This window comes from Microplitis demolitor, chromosome 2 (genome assembly GCF_026212275.2).
Source record: "Microplitis demolitor isolate Queensland-Clemson2020A chromosome 2, iyMicDemo2.1a, whole genome shotgun sequence".
In the NCBI taxonomy this organism is placed as follows: Eukaryota; Metazoa; Arthropoda; class Insecta; order Hymenoptera; family Braconidae; genus Microplitis; species Microplitis demolitor.
The window spans coordinates 781,102-802,358 of NC_068546.1; the positions used below are offsets into that span (position 1 = coordinate 781,102).

The following is a 21,257-nucleotide window of genomic DNA, read 5'->3' on the forward strand; positions in this document are numbered from 1 at the left end:
TGAAAACTAAGTAATATTACAAACAGTAAAACAGAAATATTATACCCTCGTAAAATAGTAACAATGCTGTCGTAAATATAAAAGTTTTTCTTGTCAAAATTTTCATGTATATATTTTTACCATAACATACTTGTGCAGCTTCAAGACTCGAGTATAAGAATGAACAACAGAAAAAAAGAAATACTCGAGCTAAACCATAGCATAAAACAAGGACACAGAATCCATTGGCCATTATTGCCACCATAAATCTTGAGTCGCGTGGCTTCAAGGCCTCGTTTGCTTCTGAAATTCAAAAACACTAAATTCCATATATATTTTTTTTAAACCTGTTTTTTCTTACTTCTTTCAATTTTTTAAAATCAATCTATTTTTTCCCTTCCCTGTCGATTTCCGGTTCCAAACACTCCCATGACTTTTATTTTCATGCCCCAGAATTTTTATTTTGATCTGGAGGCCAATTTTCAAATTCAAAAAATATAATTTAAAAAATTCATAACTCGGGTCCTAAGGGTCAAAAATAAAACTCATCGGTGTGTTTTAAACCGGAAATTTTCTGATCTTTTGAAAAAAAATTAGATGTATCGCATTAAAGTAAAATTTCACCTAAAAAAAATCAGAAGTAAAAATAATCACGTTTTATTGAAGAAATAAAAATAATTAAAAATATTACGACAAAAAATAAATAAAAAGTAAAAGTATAAAAAAAGAGAAGGCGCTACTGCTTATCCGTAGTGATAAGAAATTCTTGGATTTATCTGTACGTTAAGTTTATGAGTAATGTCTACAGTTGATGGATAAACATAATCTTTTTGAATGTATATATATATATATATAATATTGTATATAGAGAGCTAAATTTTTTTCCGGGAAGCAAGGGGCTTTCCGCAAACGATCAAAGCTGCCGATGTTGGCGGCGCGCCTTCTCGCGTTTAAATACTGATAAGATTTACCCAACTAACAATCGTATAGACGATAGGATCAACTGAACGTCATGGGCCTTATTACATATTTTGAAGTATTATGTGTACTCAATATATATATATATATATATATATATATATCTATATGTGTATGTTATAAATTTTTTTTAACGCGGTTTGATTGATGTTTTGATATATCGATGCAATTTTATCAACCAACCTCCATTTAGGTAGTCCGGTGACGATAAAAAATATACAACAATTATACGTGTATATATGTATATATAAATATATTAGTCAAGTATTTTTGATAAAACATTTGACTAAAAAAAAAATCGTTGATTTTTATTTGATTAAATAACAATTGTAACTAAAATAATGGAGATACCATAAAAAGTATAAGAAATAAAATTGTAGAAGATTAAATTTGCTAAAAAAAAGTGTCTATAAGTTTTTTTGTAAATTCAGCAGGTTTCAAGATATTTTGATTTGAAGTTAGAAAAAGTTAAAATAAGTCTAATTTTGTTTTTTACCCATATATTTATTCGTGCTTGTCACTTATTTTTTAAACTACACATCTGAACACAACGATTTGTGGTCTGGTTTTAACTTTACATGACCACAGAAAATATATAAACGTAACCCACCCACGCATTAAAGCCTCTCATTTTTATTGAGATTTTTTTCATGAGTTATTAGACTTTTAAGTCTCCACTTTACTTTTCTTTCTCTATACATACATATATATGCAACAATATATAACTATTTCAATTTTTCAAAAATAATTTCCTCTATTCGCATGTTCAATTTAAATTTTTAAGTTTTCGTCTCAAGTTGAATTTTGAAAAAAAATTTGAATGTAATAAGTGTGAATTTTTTTTTTTTTTACCAAATCCTTGAGGATATTGGGTGGCCAAAGTTAGGATAGTGCCCTAAATTAACGTTTACGATGTTATTGAGTAAACAGTTACCTGAAAAAAGGTAAATACCTAAAATGGCATTGCTGTAAGACGTGAATCAGTGTCCCGTTGTAAGTCATCAGAAGTATCCGGAAGCAGTCCTATACTGTGGAGGATATATATATATATATAGAAACTGGGTACCCTTCAAAATGTAAGATTATGCACAGGCCGGGCTAGAGCTGAACTATAATGGAGTAACAAGTAACAAGTAAGAAATAACAAGGTGCAAAGTAGCTATGCCGTGGGTTATATGACAGGCTGTAAAGAGATTCGTCAACGCCACGCGACCCTCAGCAGGAAACTTTCAAGGTGGGCATTACATGATGCTTAAATACTCAAGAATAGCTCTTCTATGCGTATAAGCTATTAACTGACAACTATAAAGCTGTTGTCCAGATGAAGGGAATTCAATCCGAACGAAAACTGAGGGTAGATAAATTTTTCAAGACCACGCGTCTTGGTGGTTTCAAGGATCTTGCTAGGAATTCTTCAAAGTGATTCTAATGCAATGAATGATTGTCAGCCATCTTGATATCTGGTTCCATATCAACTGATCCTACCAACAACTGGACCTGGACCAGGAAAAACCTGAACCTGAAGCGATATACAGTAATGTCCAGATCTAGGCCCAGTTGTTCATGGGATCACATGCTGATGTCCATCGTCGTTGTTGATATCCACCGATTTTGTAAAGTTTTAATCTGAAACAAAAACTGAAACGTATGTTTAACAACATATATAATAAAGTTATGTAGGAATCTAAATATCTGTAGGATGCACAGTACTGAAAGCTAGTGCAATGAACGAGTTGCCTGAGGGTTTCGTTTTAGAAGTGGTAGAAGCCAAAGCCAAAGCTAAAACAGCTCGAAAGCTGTAGAATGAGATCCTGGATAGAGAAAACGGGATGGTTTGGGATTGGGGTTGGGGTTGCACCATAGTTTGGGCGTGGGAGCTTTAAAGGTGGGGTTGGAGCCATTACTGGTACAAAGCTTGCCACCAGATTGCCGTCGGTACGCGCATCGAGCTAAACCGTTTCACCGCCTCTGCCTCAGCCTCTGCCTTGGCCTCTATCTCCTCTAGCTAAATCCCGCTTGCTACGCTCGTTCGTATTCATCATTTAAATTCAATTGGCTTTTATCTGCTGTCCCGCGGCGTTGGTTTTAGCTTGTGATAGAACCCAGAGATCACAAAGCGTACGACCTGCTTTAAAATTATAAAACCAACTAGAAAACGCAGTAGAAATAATGTATTACTTTTTTCGTTTAGAAGCTTTCATACTCTCGGACAATCGAAAAATTAGCGAAAAATGATTAATATTATTACGAAGACTACTTACAGAGTCTATTTGACAGATCCAGGCCCGTGTTTAAAATCTAGAGATCAGAGGTCATGCATCCTCATGTATGACATCGTAGAAATTATGTATGAGCATTTTTTCCACGTCATGTACGATTGAGTATGACTTTTCATGAATCATGCGTGATCACGCATGGCTTGGTATGATTAATGCATGCTTATGTATGATCATGTATGGTTCTGCATGAACGATATGTTCATGCAAATTCTTTTCTCGTTATGCATGATTGAATATGACTTTTCATGAATCATGTATCCCCATGAATAATTTATGCAAAATCATGCATGATTATTTATAATTTCGCATAATCAAACCTGCATTTGCATATCTCATACCTGAAACATGAAAAATGTTACCTGAATCATGCACGATTATGCCTGAATCATGTGCAATCATACCTGAATCATGCATGCACTTGTCTGAATCATGCATAGCCTTGCAAAAATCATATATGAGCATTCTTGTTCACTCTTTTTGTATGATCATGCCTGAATCATGCACAGCCTTGCAAAAATCATATATGAGCATTCTTGTTCACTCTTTTTGTATGATCATGCCTAAATCATGCACAGCCTTGCAAAAATCATATATGAGCATTCTTGCTTACTCTATTTGCATGATCATGCATGACAGTTCTTGATTTTGCATAATCAGGCAAGCCTTTGCATGCCTAATGTATAGTCATTAAGCATGCATGGACTAAACATGCATGGTCTGGCATGAACCATGCATGATCATGTCTCAGCCATGCATGCTGATTCTTTCTATGTATAAAATTACATATTTATTCAAAAGTGGCGTTTTTTAAGTTTTTTTCAGTCACTTACTCCATAAATGCTCTACTTAATGGTAACTTTTACTATTAATTTATGATTTTTAAACAAAGACCAGATACAGGTCTATCGTGAAATGACTCATTGACTCTATAACTTACGAAATAACTGAAGACAAGTGTTAAATTAAAAGTACACAACCCAAACTGGACATATTGATTGGTCTTTATTTACATTAATTAAGATGTTGGATAATATTATCGTAGAAACGTAAAATAAAATCTTTAGTCAACATCTGGTGTCATGTACAGCAAACATCCATAAAACGACGCGTACGCTTCTTAATCAGCTGTTATATTAAAAGCTATATTGGTTATATATTGACAGTGTGTCAACAGTATTTAATTAAGAGCTCAATACGATTTGAAGACTACAAAAGAAGTTCAAACCCTTGTTGATCAATATCAGGGAAAATTCTAGGGTCATTTGCTCTCGGAATGATGCAAATAGTTGATCTGATATCTCTGAACGGTGACGCCCATGTCATTCATATTCACAGCTTTAATATTTTTCATTTCCTCAGGGCTCTGCTCTATCAAACATCAATTGATAAAAATAAAACTCGCGATTAAAGTTAGCGCTTTGTATTTAGAAGCTATTTTATTTTTATTTAAGTTAAAAAGGCAAACGAATAAATGGACTAAGCCCAGAGATTTAAGGCATGTTTACCTGAAACTAAGTACCTTGACGTGTTTTCGTCACGGACGAATATTATTATGGACTTTTATTTTGCTTCCAGTAGAGCATTAAGCTACGGTACTAACGTTAAGGTTAATATCTTTCAGCTGGGTGTCTACCTAACGCCAAACGAGACTCGTAACAGTTTCTGTAAACATCAGGCCCCCCGTCGCGACATACAGATTCTTGTTCAAGCAGCTTTAGCCGAAGATGGGCCCGAGCCCGAATTGGGGGACGGGCGGGAGTGAGGGTTGAGGGCTAGATGATGGAACGCTCCCTTTAAATATCTTGCACTTCCGGGGGTCCAAAGGGTACACTATTGCATTAAGGTTATGCTTCAAAGGCTTACGTATTTATAGTCTAGCTCATAAATTTATCAAGCAAGTGGATCATTTTGGGTTACTACTCCTTTGTTATTCTTACTCGGGAACCTTGACTTTTAGTGAAGCCTTTTCACGAAAATTTAGTCCAGATTTTCAGGCCTGACAGTTATTGATGAAAGGGTACATTTTTGTTTATGAATTTCGTTTCTATTCAAGGCTTTATGTTTTTATTTTATTTTTTTTATATTTGTTTCAGTAATTGGTTTTTTTAACTGGGGTAAAATGGGTCCGTGAAATTTGTCAAAAACAGACTTCGACAGGGGCAAAGTGGGTCAGTTTTTTTACTGGCGAACTGCATGCGGGGAAAATTGGGTCATATAGAATGTTTAGCGTTTTAAACGTACCAACTTACCCTGCATTTTTTGATAGCGAAATTGAAGAGAAAAATCTGGTCACAAAGAACAAAAAAAATAGCAATGACTTTTTTTAGTTGACGTATTTTGTCACTTGCAATTTATTAGGAAAATATCGACTTTAGTCACTGCTGGTAAAAATAAATTTAGTGATTACTTTTTAATCATCACCCTGATAACGAGTTGATCGTGAAAAAGTTGGTCATTCATTAGTTTCCGACCAACTTGATGACAAGTTATCGACAACTTCAGCTTTTGCAACTTTTGGCTAAAAGTTACCGTCAACTTTTTTCAGAAAGTTGGCGCCAGTATGGAGCCGCAACTGGAATGCAAGTTTCTGAGGAAATTGAAAGGAAACTTATCGTCAACTTATGATTGCCAACTTTTGCAAGCAACTTGTGCCACAAACTTTCTCAGAAAATGTCTATCAACTATTGGAGGTACCGTTGGCTGTCAACTTGGTATCCAGTTGCGGCTTCAAGTTTCTCGTCAGTTTCTCGCCAACTTGGCAATCAGAGCAGACAAAAAATAATTTTTTTCTCGATTGGTAATAACAAAATTTGTCTTCTGTCGGTAAAATATCTGTGATTTTTATTCTTACCAGCTACAGAAACCTCTAGAAGATTTATCACAAAATGTCATTGGACCGTTCTTCCCCTTTGATCGTTAATAACTTTTTAAAAATTAAATTTATCAAAAAATAATAAGCGACCTTTTTTGTAGAGCATTCAATTTCCGACAAGACTACATGTTGACCTTTTCGATTCACTGATTCGCTAACGAGTTATAAAAATTCGAAATGATAAAAAAAAAACAATTTTTCATTTTAGAAGAAAGAGATATGAAAAATTACGATTAGCGATCTCTTAATATCAATATTAAGGGCTCAAATTTCAACATGACCCTATTTTGGTCCACCAAAATTGTAAGTCCATAAGAAAAAAAAAAGGTCGATTTTTTTGACTGATATTTTTAAAAAATAATGAAAAATTCGAATAATAAAATTCCTTTATTTATTGTTCTATATATATTTATATATTTAAAAATCTTATTGTATATTACATCAGTTGTATTATTAATAACAATACTTCGCAAATAGTCATTAGCATACATTACACATTACTCATAAAATTATAATTAAAATTACGTCTAGTAAAAACATGGCCGCAATTAACCTCACAAACCGCTTAAGAAAATATATAATATATCTATATAAAATTGTACTATACAAATAAATCAATAAATTGATCAATCATTTCAAAAGTATTTCACAAAAACAAGAATCACTTTCATATAAATTTAACAATCAACACATTCATTACAAATTATAATTTTTCTCTTATGACTAAATAGTAATAAAATTAAAAATACATTAAATGTTTACATGATAAATGTATCTAAATTATCACATAATTAATACGATCTCATTTATTTAGAAATTTTTTTTTCTAATTTCTTTATTATTAATTTTTTTTTTTTTTTTTTTTTTTTTTTTTTTTTTTTTCAAAATAAAAATCAAAATTTAAAAAATGAATAGAGATCTCAAATTTGAGTTTCGCTCAACTCAAGCTCGTTTAACATCAACACAAAAATATATATAAATTCAAAATTTTCAAAAAAATTTCCATTTAAAAATTTTACAAAAAAGATGTCATTTTCAAAATTTTGACTAAAAAAAAAATTGTTTTTTTTTCGTTAGTTCATTTTACCCCCGATTTTGTTTCAGCCCCCCCCCCCCAATCAATAACAAAGATCACGAAGACCCAACATTGAAAAATAAATTTTTTTTTCAAAAGTAGAAACTTATTTTACCCTAGGTACATATATATGTATATATACAAATATATATGAAAAAAAAAAAATAATTCCAATAACCTGCGGCTATTTCCCGGTAGTAGAAACAGAATTTCTTTTATGGCGCAATCGAGTGGTAGAAAAAAAGTATGAGAACAGAAGCTGAAGGTCTAATTTCTTTGTTAGGTATATTTTCAGAAAAAAAAAAAAAAAAAAAAAAAAGTATTTTGCTACCATTTATCCTCCATAGAACTGGACAAAGAGACTAGTTAATAGTTAAAATTTATTGTTAAATTCAATGAGAAAGTGCAGGTAGATCTGGTTTTTGTGTTGATGAGGGTCGTATTTTCTACCGAATAAATTTAACCCCAGGTAAAGTAAACCCGCGCGCCATCTACAGTCGGGTCCGTGAACTAATGCACCTGTCACACGGTAGCACACATACATGACCCCGGATTTAACATAGTAAAGAAAATAGTTTAGTTGTGTTGAGTCGTAGCTGGTTCTAAAAGCGGTTAATTTGCATCCACAGACTGTCCAATGAGCGCCAAGTCTGGGACAGGTTTTTTTTTTTTTACCTTAGTGAGCTTTATTATTATTCTTGGAAGCACTTTTGTAATCACACTTTGCTCACTTAATAATTTTTCTAAGATTGGCACAAGCCGTATTTACATCGAACCCGACAGAGTTTCGCTTTTAATTAATAGTTACTATCACCAACTAATTGCACTGAAAGCAAGTCCTTAACCCTAAAATTACGCACTTATTGATAAAAAAATACAATATAAATTTTTTTTTAATGGGAACTTAAAATATATGATCACTAAGAATTAACGACCGCGACCGCTGCCGGGGCCGTTGCACTTTTACTTAATTGTACTTTTTATTGTGATGAGCACAAAAATTTATTTTAAATGTTTATCAATAGTTAATATATATGAGCGTTACATAATTAAATGAAAGAGTACGGCAATGGCTCTGGGTTATGGGCTATGGCTCTGGTTCTTAAGATGGAAGCTCTGCAGGGTAGATGACGCCGCTATTTCCATTTACTTTTTAGTTTTTGTCAGTCCAATCGTCTCTTTATATATATATATATATATATATATATATATGTTCTCACGCACATTTAAATCTTTTTGTCCTTGAGATAATGGATGACCCTCGACTCTCAAGAGTCACGATGATTGATGGTACAGAAGCATGCCATCCAACCTTTTTTTCTAGTCATTATGATTCCGTTAAGAGCCGGGCTTAAGATAGAGTTTTTTTTCTTCTTATGGAGTCTAAAGTACAGAAAAAAATGTCGCCGAATGTATACTTGAGATAATCTTGATGATGATGATGATGCTGATGATGGTCCTACCGACGCATGATGTCCTCGATGGTGAATCCTTGTCTGGCAGGAGCTGGTCGTGGTGGCGGTGGAGGCTGAGGAGTTGGAGCCCTTGGTGGTCTTGATTTCTCTTCTTGTAGTCTTTCGCGTTCACGTTCACGTTCTTGAAGCTCCAGGAGGACTCGCGATGGTCCGGGTGACCCGAGTCTGCGGCGGTAGGATGTGAGAATTGGTGGGGGTGGTGGGGGAGGCGGGGGCAGATGAGAAGGAGCATTACTTTGACCGTTACTGCTTGTTATTGTTGCTGGTTTAACTGGCAGCAAGTCTCGGCGGATTTGTAGTTGTGGTCTAGGTGCTAAATTTTGCGGCGTGTACGTAGAAGAGGTGCCGGAATTCGTTGGGTTAGAGGTTGAGTTAGTAGTGACGGACGATGAAGAGGTCGATGGACCTGGACCTGAACCCTCGGGACCGTCTTCTTCCGGGCTGTCGTCGTCACGAAGAGCTTCTTCTAGCGCCTCGGGAGGTACATCGCCGACGGCATGAGTGAGTGCGTGTCTACGGAGGTCACAATTGCGTCGGAAGACTTTACCACACGATGTACACTCATATGGCTTGTGATCTGTGTGAGTCAGCAAGTGAGTCTTGAGGTTGCTGCGCTGGTTGAAACTGCGAGCGCAAACTGGACACTTGTGGGGTGACTCCTCCATATGTAGGATCTTGTGGACAGCGAGGGTTCGGCTTTGACAGAAGCCCTTACCGCATTCCCCACACTTGAATGGTTTCTCTTTGCTGTGGATGTATCTGGAATAGGTATCAATAAATGGATTAGTAAAATTATCCGGTAGTTACCCTAGTATAGTAGTAATTTTATAATAATTACCGATGGTCACGCAAGTGATCCTGCCGTCGAAATGCCTTGCCGCAGATGTCACACGAGTATGGGCGCTCGTCCGTGTGCGTCCGCTCGTGAATCAACAGATTGTATGACTTGGTAAACTGCCGGTTGCAGAATTTACAGATAAACTGTTTCTTGGGTCGTGACGCACGTCCAGGAGCACGAAGAAGTCTTCGGTCAAGGTGCTGATGCGCCAGAGGTCCACCTGGTGGGTACATGGCACTGCTGCCAGGAAATGGACCCGTGAATACTGGGTATCCTTGGGGTGGTTCTAGCAGCGGTGGAGGTGGCAGCAACAGAGCACGTGCCGCAGCCAGTTCTTTCCGTTTATCAGCCATCATTGCCATGATATCGTAGCTCGATGATTTGCGCACTGGTGGACCATCTGGGCTTTCATGATCTTGATTTGAGTTAGCGGACGTTGGCTGCGGAGGTGGTCCTGGAGGTCCTGAGAGATGCGAATGCATGTCCCCGGGATATGGTGCCAAGTGCAACCGGGAAGGCACTACTGGAACAAAGGCCGATGACTCTCGGTGATGAGGATGACCTAGTCCAGCTACGAAACTATGATGATGGTGGTGGTGGTGATGGTGATAAGCCGACAAACTGGCAGGATCAAATTGTCGAGATCCCGATGATCCAGATGATCCTCCCCCGGAATTAGCTGAACCTGATGATCCATGTCCTGTGTTCCTTGTTGATATCAACAGGTCCCTTGCACGCGTTTCTTCAGCCGCGGAAGACGTTATCACCAAGTCCGTAGGCATTTTGTATGCGTGGCTTGATTCCTACAAACAGACCAATGCACAAAAGATTACTATGTTGTTTACAAAAAAAAATAATACTCTATGACAACAGGTATTAATTACGATCGTTCAACTTTATTGTAATAGTATTAGTGCATGTGTGTACATAAAAATGCGCACTCTATCGGCAATAGTTTGGTATCTCATACGCGAGCGCGTTCCACGAATCTACCAAGAGACTGGTTATCTCACGAAGCACACCTGCCAACATGGCTTCCGCGGGCCCGTCATGGCTGGTCCTCAGCCGCCATCATGGAATCACCGATTAAATATATACGTGCACTGCATACATCATCACAGATCTTAAATAAATCTCCTTGGATCAGACAATGGTATTTTTAAAATCAAAATCCAATTCCCGCTCGTGGTAAAAATAATTCAAATGAATGTTAACAAAAACAAAGAGTTAATTACCTGTGACCTTGTGCGAAAATCTTCAGTCTTGGATCCAGCCTTTCATCTCACGATTCTTCAACACAACACTTTTGTTCACTCGCACAACACACTTGTTTCGAGTATACAACAACGCAATCAACTTTACCAAAAGAACATCACTGACACTGCGATCCAGAATCCAGAGTAAAAATCCGCGGTCCAGCTCGCGGTTGCAGAACCAGTTTTTTACTTTAAAAACTTATCAGCTATCAGTCATAGTGAGAATAATTTGAAATATTCACGTAATAGTGTAATATAAACTAGAGTACAACAGTAGCAAATGATAAGACATAACTGTAGCACACAAGTGGTAAGTAGCAGGTTCGAGGTACCAGCGCGTTTAACTGCGTGTTGGACGCCGTCAGGTAAGCTGCCTCCACCTTAAATCCACATGCTTGTGTACGAGCCGAACGAAAGTGTACACACGAGCAATACCAACAACACCCACACACACTAGCGAGCGGTGTCGAGCAACCGATGGGTAGAAGAGAAGCAGCGGTGAGTTTCTTTACGTTTGGCTGCCGCTAGTAGCGCTGCTGCTGGATCTGCTACAGAGTTTCTTCCTCAACTTAAACTGTCTCTGTCCCTCTCTTCCAGCAATTGCTCACCGCGACTGTCTCTTTCTAGCTTAAGTGCCTTGGGATTCCTGGGTGGGAGTTATACCTGAGATACCTTGAATACGAAGTAAGTGGAGACCAGATACTGCAAGAGCCCAGAGCCTAGAGTCTACAGTACACGGTGGGGACAATGGGGAAGATGGAGAAGCTGCTCGACAAGCAAACCAAGATCTGGCTCCTAAGATTGTAACAGAGATAGAATCGGCTTCTTGGCGAAGGGGACCGGGCTGGGTTCGCTCCGAGGACCACAGGTTGCTGGAGGTGGCTCTCGGACCCCGCGTATACCATCAGGGCCGTATTATATAAATTAAACTCGCCCTCTCTGCGGGACATCTCACCTTTTTCCAGTTTTCGGTACAGCTATTAAATTTACTTGGTAAATTTGGTCAACCGTTAATCTAATGCTCCATTGTCAGGATCACCATTCCGGACCGTGATCGTCTGGCTCTAGATTCCAGCCACGTACCAGCTGTAATACGTATTTCTGCCTCGGACAGACGGAGAGCCATAGCAAAAGAGACGGTAAATTCAGCAGCCAGAGGCACATTCGTGCTTTCGAGAGATCGGAGTCTGTCTCTACTTCCATACCAGTCTTTACATTGCATATTATTCCTTATATTCGCCGACGCCCAGCCGGCTTTACACTGTAAAATTAACATCTTTTAGCTCTTTGTCTCTACTTTTTCCATTACTTGCCGATCTATTTTCTTTTTTAATACTATCTCTTCCTCTACGATCATTGTTTACTCCCAGTGTTTTGAGACACCTGTGTCAGTAATATTTTTAAGGTGGAAAACTTAACACCATTATAAAAATATACTTAACTCCCTATAGAACTATACCACAAAACCCGTTTTCTTCTATTTACACTACGGCCCGCTAAGACCCCAATAAATTTTATCTTACAAATTACCATTTCTTACCATTTCATGACAGCCTTCGGTCTCATCGAAATCGACCAACGTCTTAAATATTATCTAGCTTTCTCTAAAAAAAAACACTCATAGCTATTGGGGATTACGAGTCCATGTTATTTGCGTGACCAGAAACCAAAACTGTCTCTCCCTCTATCCCCACCTCAAAAACTCTTGTGAGCCAAATTTCGTCCAGGTTTTTTGTGACCCTTGAAAGAACTGATACATTAAATCTGGCGACATTCCACTGGACAAAGCCTGAAAATCTCTTAAGGTTTTTACCGTCGTCCATTCCTGCTAATCTGAACCAATCTAGGTCTGAGGTCATAACCTCAGAAACATGGATTGTCTTTTTAATGACAACTTGAAGCCATAGACAGCCTTTCTTTAATTACTTGCAGGCCTTTGTCACCCGGTTTCTAAATCTCAGTATAAACGCAGCATCTAATGACAAAGTATCGAGATGGCAACAGCAGATAACAGAGCCAATCTCTTGATAAAGGATACCAGTAAATAAAAATAAATAAAAATAATTTCAGTAAGATTTTATAGTCTGAGTATAGTCCAGAGTGGCGCGCGTGTTCCCTGGCGTGCAACCGCCTCTGATGTTGTTTTGTTCACTGAACTAGTTCCCTCCCTTCTTGCTCTTCACTTGTCCAAGATCCCTGTAGATCTGGACCTGGACTTAACTTGTATTGCTTGTGGCTCTTGGATACAAACTATTCCCCTCCATTTTCTTCTTTCTTACTCTCATTTGCTCTCGCTCACTCTCTCTCTCCTTTACTATCTTGCTCAGTTGGTTCTTTGCTTTCTCGCTCCCTCGACTGGCAACACGTCAAATACTTTTTTTTTTTAAGCGGTAATACTGCGTATTGAAGAGAGAGACAGAGTTAAAACTTGAGGTTTCTTAGCTCTTTCATTTTATTCTGGCATACCAGCACGACACGTAATGAGAACGTACCATCTTTACTGGTCATCAGTCCTATATAACACTATTATATATATATATGTATATATATATATGTGTGTGTGTATATTGATATATATTTTTATGTCTAATGCTAACGTTATTCCAACCGACGAATTCAGACTGGAAACTAGAGAGGAAAAAATGGGAGAATAGGAATACTAAATTGAATATAAATATATGTATATATGTATGTATGTATGTATTAGATGTATGAGTGTTTTATATAATGAGGAATATATGGTAAATAATTTGAGGTAAGGGAGAGACTGATGATGAGCAAAAAGAATTTATTAAATTGGTATTCAGTATGAGTTTTATGGGTAGCAAGTGCCTCCGTTGAATGACCCAAGACAAATTCCTAAAGGATTTATTCGTTGTTTTCATCCTCAATAACCAGTTTCATGGTAATTTTGGTTTCTTTTTTTTAAGGGTTATTTTATCGTTATGTGATGGAATTTTTGGTTTTTGTTTTTGATTTTTTGATTGTTGAAGGAATTTTTATGGTTTTTGGGGGCAGGATTTCTGAGGATTTGAAAAAAATTTTTTTTGGGCTTAATTTTATGATTTTTTGTCTTTTTATTAAAAAATTAAAACTTTGATTTTTTATGGAAAATGAAAATTTTTATTTTTTATAGGAAATTAAAATTTTTATTTTTTTATTAAGTTATGGTTTTTGGGGGTAAGATGATAAAGGGTTTGGGAAAAAGTTTTTTTAGCTGAATTTTATGAACTTTTTTTTTTTTTTCAAAAATTAATTTTTTTTTTTATGGAAAATAAAAATTTTATTTTTCTATCAAAAATGAAAATTTTAATTTTTTATGGGTTTTTTTCTTGCTTTGAAAAAAAATTTTTTTTTTTTTTTGAAGTTATGGTTTTTGGGGGCAAGATGATCAGGGATTTTGAAAAAACTTTTTTGGCTGAATTTTATAAATTTTTTTTTTTTAATAACAAACTGAAAAATTGTTTTTTTAACGGACCAAATATAAATTTTTTTTTAAAAATGAAAAATATTTTTTTTTTTTTTTTTTTTTTTTTTTTTTTGTAAATAAAAAAGCAGGTCCTATTAAAACATTTACACATGACCTGGTACACTAGCCTTTTTTTACGTTATCTTGATTTTTTTAAAATGTTTTTTTATTCCTGTTGACTTAGACGACTGCGGGACTGAAGCTCCGAGTACCTGAAAAATTAAACGCTAATTGAAACGGACGACAATTTTTCATTTATGAAATAAAGGAAAAAAAATTTAAGTTAATTGCCAGCTCGTAACTTGGAACAGAAAAAAAAAAGTAATTTTATATATTTTATATTTTATTTTTAATCAACATAAATACATAGTGAGCATAATTTTTTTTTACAATTTTATTTTTAATATTTTCATTACAAAATTTTTTTTACTAAATAAAATTTTTGATTAAAAAAAAAAAAAAAAAAAAAAAATTTCTTGAGTATCGACAGCCGTTAATAATGACTGTTATTTTATTATCGCTTAAAAGAGAGAAAAAAAATTTACAATTTAAGCAATTACCGGTTAAATTTTTCCATTTAAAAAATTGAACGATTTTTTTTTAAGACACATTTAAATTTTGTTTATAAAATACAATAATAAATCGATCGTATAATACAATTGTTTTTTGTTTATTACAAGTCTTTGTATTTGTAGATCTCGGATTTTCAGTTGAGCGTTTTATTTAAATTTTAATTAAAAATTATTGACGCTAGATTTTTGAATTGGCGCCAAGCCACGAACACATTTAATTAAATTCAATTTTAAATACAGTCGCATTTAATTATCTTTTTTTGTTGTCAATAAATAATATATATATTATTTATATTTATATATATTTAATAGTTGTCTCTTTAATTAAATTTATTTATTTATAAATTTTTTGATAATTTTTTATTTAAATAATTATCATACAAATATTAATAAATAATAAACAATAATAAATATATTTGAATGTCTACTTTTAAATTTAATTTTTTAATATTTATAATGAGAGTCTGCATAGATGAGTACATGGTTCCACATGTTTGAATAAATACCGCGGGTTAAAAAAAATGAAATCCACGTCGGTTAACGGCGGCGGTGTCTGCTGATATTTCAATGTCGCGACCTGTTATTTGTGTTATCAACCGACTAATTTAACGAGCCGATTATCAAACCACGATGTTCATTATGCCCCCTTTGATCATTTACATTGACATGACCGTTTTGTTATTTTGTTGCTCTAATAATCTCTTGTATTTATCATATTTTTAGTCATTAATTATTTATATGTTTATTTTATTTACGAGCGACTAATTCGTGACGATAATTAAGATAAATAAATAAATTATCAGAGCCACTGATCTTTAGCGGCGACTTATTTTACCTGCAGATAAAACAGCCTCGCTAATGTTTCGACGAAAAAAATAAATAATATACGCGTAATATTTTGTTCAACAGCCCGCTCTATATAATCACAGCAAACAAAACTTTTTATTTATTTATTTTGCTACCCCGGTTTATTTTATAATTATTATCAGCAATTAATAAAAATAATTAAAATAATTAACCGGTAAAAAAATGACCATTTCTCAAGACATTTAATCAGCGTACTCATTATTTATAATAACAATCTCCACAAGCAAGCATTCTACGGTTAAATTTAAAAAAAAATACTCATCTGATAAATTAATTATTTAGTTAATTTATTAATTAAATGAATTATAATTTCTGATTAATACTCCAGTTAAATCTATTATCAAACTATTGCTTAATATTTTAAATACATACACCCGTTTACTTTTTTTTTCATATCATTTTTTTTTTTTTCACATAATTAAATATTTATTTTCAAATAACATTTGTATTTTTTTATATATTTATCATTATAATTTTTTTTCTATACAATATTTCTATATATAAATAATAATAAATTTATAACAAATAAATGGATTTATCGTAGGTTTTATTCGTTAATAATAACAATCTATTTGTTGATAAGCATCGTGATAAAATCCTGCGTAATAAACCTTTTTTTTTTTTAATAAATAATAATTTATTAATAAATAAATAAATAAATACATAAATAATTAAAACAAATAAAAATAAATATACTTTTTAAAATTTATAAATTCAAATAAACAACAATAGTTGTCTTTACATTTGATGAATAATTTTTTTAGGGACGGCGAGGATTCGTTTTTTTTTTTTATATATATTATATATATATACATATATATATATATATATATATATATATATATATATATATATATATATATATATATATATATATATATATATATATATATATATTTCGTATTATGAATTCAAATGAACAAAATAATTAAACTATTAATAAATAATTTTTTTTTTTTGTTATATTCATATTTTTTTTATAATTCGATGAAAATCGTCGTTAAAATCTCCATGATTGACTCAAGATCCACGTGATCATTAGTTACGATTATAAATATAAATATATTAAAGTCATAAATTACGTCTAATCGTAAGCAATCCACGGAACCGATCAACCCACTTTTATCCATCGATCGATTGAGTACTCGAGCGCGGCCAGCCACCTGAAAAATAATTTAATATATATATGTAGACACAATTATCTTCATATAAATCGATGATCTAATTATTATTTTTCCTATTTATAATTTTTTAAAGACTCTAAGACCTTGGGAATAATTACCGCTAATTATAAATTATCGATTTATAATTATAATAATTTATAAGAAACCGGGACAATAGATTGCATTAGAAATTTCTTTAATGCTAAAAATAGCCTGGGGTACAATCGGCCATTTATTACCAGCTTTTATAAAAATCTCTGATAAGTGACCCATTTTACCTCTGCAGAATTTTTTATTTTAATTTTTCATTGATAAAATTTATTGTGACAATTTTTAATTCAAATTTTTGATGGCCCATTTTACCCTTTTTTTACTTTTAAGTAAAAAATTTTCTGTTGTCCATTTTGCCCTCCGTCTACTTACCCGTCTTACCTCTTACCAAAAATTTATTATTTTAAATAATTTTCCAGTCAAATTTTTGATGGTCCATTTTACCCCCCCCCCACCCCCTTTTTGCTTTCTAAAAAATCTAATCGCCCATTTTTTCTTTTATTTACTGGCCCATCTTACCTCCAACTAGAATTTAAACCAAAAATCAAACCGGCCCATTTTACCCCAAGAGTAATTTACGAAAAAAAAAATTTCGACCCAATTTTTTCTTTAAAATTTTTTATCAAAAATAATTTTCCGTCAAATTTTTTATGGCCCATTTTACCCCACTTTATTAAAATGCTTTTGAGTAAAAAATTTTTCATGTCCATTTTGCCCTCTGTCTACATGCCTATCTTGCCTCCTACCAGAAATTAAAACTAAAAATCAAGACCGGCCCATTTCACCCCAGTAGTAATTTAGGAGAAAAACCCGCACCTTTTTTTGTCCATCTCAGTTTCGGTGGCAAAAGTGTAACTCCTCTGAGTTGGATCAGGCGGCTGCAGTTCAAATGCATGTTTACGACCGCCGCCACTCGGCGCGCTTCCGTGGACCCGGAATCCATGAAGACACGCAACTCCAAAAGCCTTTTCCGCATTTGCGTCATCGTAAAAGTATAGCGCAGCGTCTTTTAAAACGCAGTACCGTCTTGACCATCCAGTCGGCGAGGAAGTTTTCTTGGCACGGTCCTGCTGCTTGCTGAGGTATCCGAAGCAATCAGGCCGCTGGATTGAACATGCAGGAAGTTGTTGCATTCTAACAGAAGCATCAAGCCACGTGTCCGTCTGTAAAAATTTCCTCGTTGACTTGCAACCCTCGTCATCTTGGATTGATCATCGGATTGGTCTCAATTTCTTACCTGGTTATTGCGTTCGACAGCTTCTCGTATGACTGTCATCCAATTCTGCATGGTCTCGTCGTTATCAGCAGCCAAATGATGCGACGGTGCTCCAGTCTTCCTGATAGCGAAGCTGTGATTCCTAATTTCCTGTGTTGCCTCGACGTCGTACTTTAAGAGCATCACTGCCCCAACTGGCTGTGAATCCTGGATCAAAAAATCATCAATTAGCATCCGGATGTTTCCCTAGTCCCAGTCCCAGGAAGCTGTCAACTTACTGTATCAGTCTTGTAGTAATAAAGGCAGTTATCACGACGCAAAGCGAACCATCTCCGGACCCATTTGTCCGTCGCAATACCCGCGGCATTAAATGTCGTAGCACGTCGCCACAAGTAACCTGAGTAGACAGCGACCTCAGCAGATTCCTTAGGACTCTTGGGAACTCTGGGCGCCAAGACGTTGCAGGTCCTCGCGACTTCGAGCTCCAGAACATCAGGTCCTGAATGTGCCAATCTGACCACTTCCGAATGGGTCGCGTCCATGACACTCCGTCCATTTACTGACATAATGATGTCCCCAACCTCCAATCCAGAGCTTTCTGCTGGAGTATCTGGTTCGATTGCCGAGACCACGACGGGCTTGGATCCATGGATACGGAACCCGAATTCCCCTCCAGCTTCTCGCTTCACTATCACCGTTTTGTCACTCTCTGCAATAGAGAAACAAGTTTAATTATAAATAATCAATTGGACTAGGTCGTGATCGATTTTCAATTTGACTCATCGATTTATTTTTATTTACATCGGATTCGGGCTTGGACTTTGGGACATCAATTCAATGACAATTGTAAAATTGAACACGTGCTAACAAATTATATAGGAGAGGGTGGGGCAAAATGGCCACTCGAGACCGGTCATTATTTTTTTTCAACCATCAAATCAGTTTACTTTTGTTCCCTCAACAAATTCATGGACATTTTGCCGAAACTTAAAAAAAAATTTCTGGGGCATAATGGCCCACCTCTTTAAAATTATAAAAAAAATTTTAAGGTGTAATAAATCGTTCCCCTTTACTAAAAAAAAATTGACTAATGATTTTTTTTCAAATTTTGAAATACAATTGAATTTGAATTCAAAATTGCCGCCAAAAAATTTTAAAAAGTCTCATTTCCTCAATACTATAAAAATTTATCAATTTAATATTTTTATCAAAATAATAAAAAAATGGACAAATACATTAAATTTTTTACAATTGACAACAAAAAATATAAAGAAATATTTTTTTCAAAATTTTCTGCTGGTCCGTTTTGCCCCACTTATCACGTCGCGCTGAAACTGCGCAAAAAATCAAATTCCCAGTAATAAGAATAAAAAAAAAAATATTTGATCAAATTTTTGAGTGAACCTTCTTGCCCCACCTCCCTAATTTGATTTCTAGTCTAGTCTAGTCTAGCCTGGTGGGTCTTGGTTTGAAGTTTCGTTGTTTTGACGAAAAACGTCAAAGCAAGGTCGAGGGTCAAATTATTTGCCAAATTCCTGTTTCTGCTGATCAACATCGTCTGAGTGACTGATCAGCGACACTGAGGTCTTAGTGACCTTAAGACTATTTAAATTGATCAACGAATGCAATATTTACCAGGTACGGGAGCACCAAGTCTAGTCAACGCCTGTCCTTCACGACACCAAACTCTTAGCATGCACTTCAAAAGTTCCTCGAGCGAGCTTTTTAACGACACGTCTTCGCCTAGATCCGTCGGATATCCACCAGATGAATCGCAAACCATTTTTTAAATAACGCGGACTCGCGGGTCCACTGATGAACTCAAGGAACACGCGGTTACGACCAAGACCAGCGACTGGTTATGACTTATGAGTTAACGGATGAGTTGATGATACAGAAGTAACTCGAATAGTCGCGATATTGTCAGCCAACGGCCTCATGGAATGTGAAACTCACCGCCCTGACCCACTGACTAGAGCCAAAAGCTCTTTGGCCTGAGTCAGTTCCCTTTACCCCGTCGTCTTACTAATTTAATCTCTTCTGCTTCGTGCTTCTGCTCTCACTTTTTTTTCTTTCCTTAAACTCTTGTATATATAAACGCGTTTAAACGAGCCGCGACCCTACCGAACCCTTCCCGTTACATCTGGCGAAGAACCTGACAGAGATCTCTTATAAATATACCGGAGTTATAACAGAGACAAAAAGCCTCTTGAAAACAGTCACAAGCCAGCGGGTTTATATTTAGTCATGTATTACGCGAATACTATTTTAAGAAAACTCAAAATACAAACGTCGGATTTTTTACTTTATTATTATTATTATTATTATTACTTTATTATATTTTTTAAAACATCAACATCCTTGCGATGTTTTTATCTCGTGAAATTTACCAGATGCCATTTCGCAAATTTTTTTTATTTAAATATGCCAACAGACGGCGGCTGGCACGCGGATTTACATTTTTAGATTTTTAAAAAATAATTTAATTGGAATAAATAATCGGTTTTTTTTTTTTCGAAGCCCGAATTTATAAATAATTTTGAATATATTATTCGAGTATATTTTTTTAGTGATATAATTATTATTATAATGGTGGAATGGTAACGATTTGTAGAAAAATATATTAGAACTATTGTTAGAAATTCGCGTTTTTAGAAATAGTTGTAGACATAGCTTTACAATAGCTTATAAGAGAAAATTCCTCCAGAGGTTACTGTGAAGGCATTTTTGTGAGAATCTATGCTGAATTATAGCTCTATGGTTTTATAAATGAATACATGAGAATTCTTGAGTGTCTGCATTATTTATAAGATTTATATCATGACAAAATACTTCGTGAAAATTTTCGTAGACTACTTTATGAAAAAAATTTACGCAGGATTATATGGGAATTTATAGGAAGCCATATAGAAAACTATGAATTTATATGGGGATTTATATAGGAAAGTATGGGTATCTAGACTCCCATATAGGAAATCTATATGGGAAACTATGTGTGCCTGGATTTCCGTGTAGGAATTTCCTATATGGGAAACTATGGATGCCTGATTTCCTATGTAGGGATTCTACACAGGAAACTAGGGATTTATGTAGGAAAGTATAAGTACCTGGACTCCCATATAGGAAATCTGTATGGAAAACTATGGGTGCCTGGATTTCCGTGTAGG

General features: G+C 34.9%; 2 protein-coding genes across 2 annotated transcripts; both read right to left on the reverse strand.

Moving 5' to 3' along the window:
• Window positions 1–8,471: 8,471 nt before the first annotated feature.
• LOC103578424 (protein bowel) lies at window positions 8,472–11,248 on the reverse strand. The gene is made up of 3 exons (XM_008559520.3): window positions 10,732–11,248; window positions 9,497–10,299; window positions 8,472–9,417 (listed from the first exon to the last, which is right to left on the reverse strand). Exons 2-3 carry the CDS (start codon window positions 10,276–10,278, stop codon window positions 8,643–8,645), a joined length of 1,557 nt encoding a protein of 518 aa, XP_008557742.1. The 5' UTR covers window positions 10,279–10,299; window positions 10,732–11,248; the 3' UTR covers window positions 8,472–8,642.
• A 5,378-nt stretch (window positions 11,249–16,626) lies between these two features.
• On the reverse strand, window positions 16,627–20,153 carry LOC128667282 (gamma-2-syntrophin-like). Its single transcript, XM_053742874.1, has 5 exons — window positions 19,726–20,153; window positions 18,369–18,799; window positions 18,112–18,297; window positions 17,691–18,037; window positions 16,627–16,823 (listed from the first exon to the last, which is right to left on the reverse strand). The coding sequence occupies exons 1-5, from the start codon at window positions 19,871–19,873 to the stop codon at window positions 16,772–16,774; spliced, it is 1,164 nt and encodes a 387-aa protein (XP_053598849.1). The 5' UTR covers window positions 19,874–20,153; the 3' UTR covers window positions 16,627–16,771.
• Window positions 20,154–21,257: the final 1,104 nt, after the last annotated feature.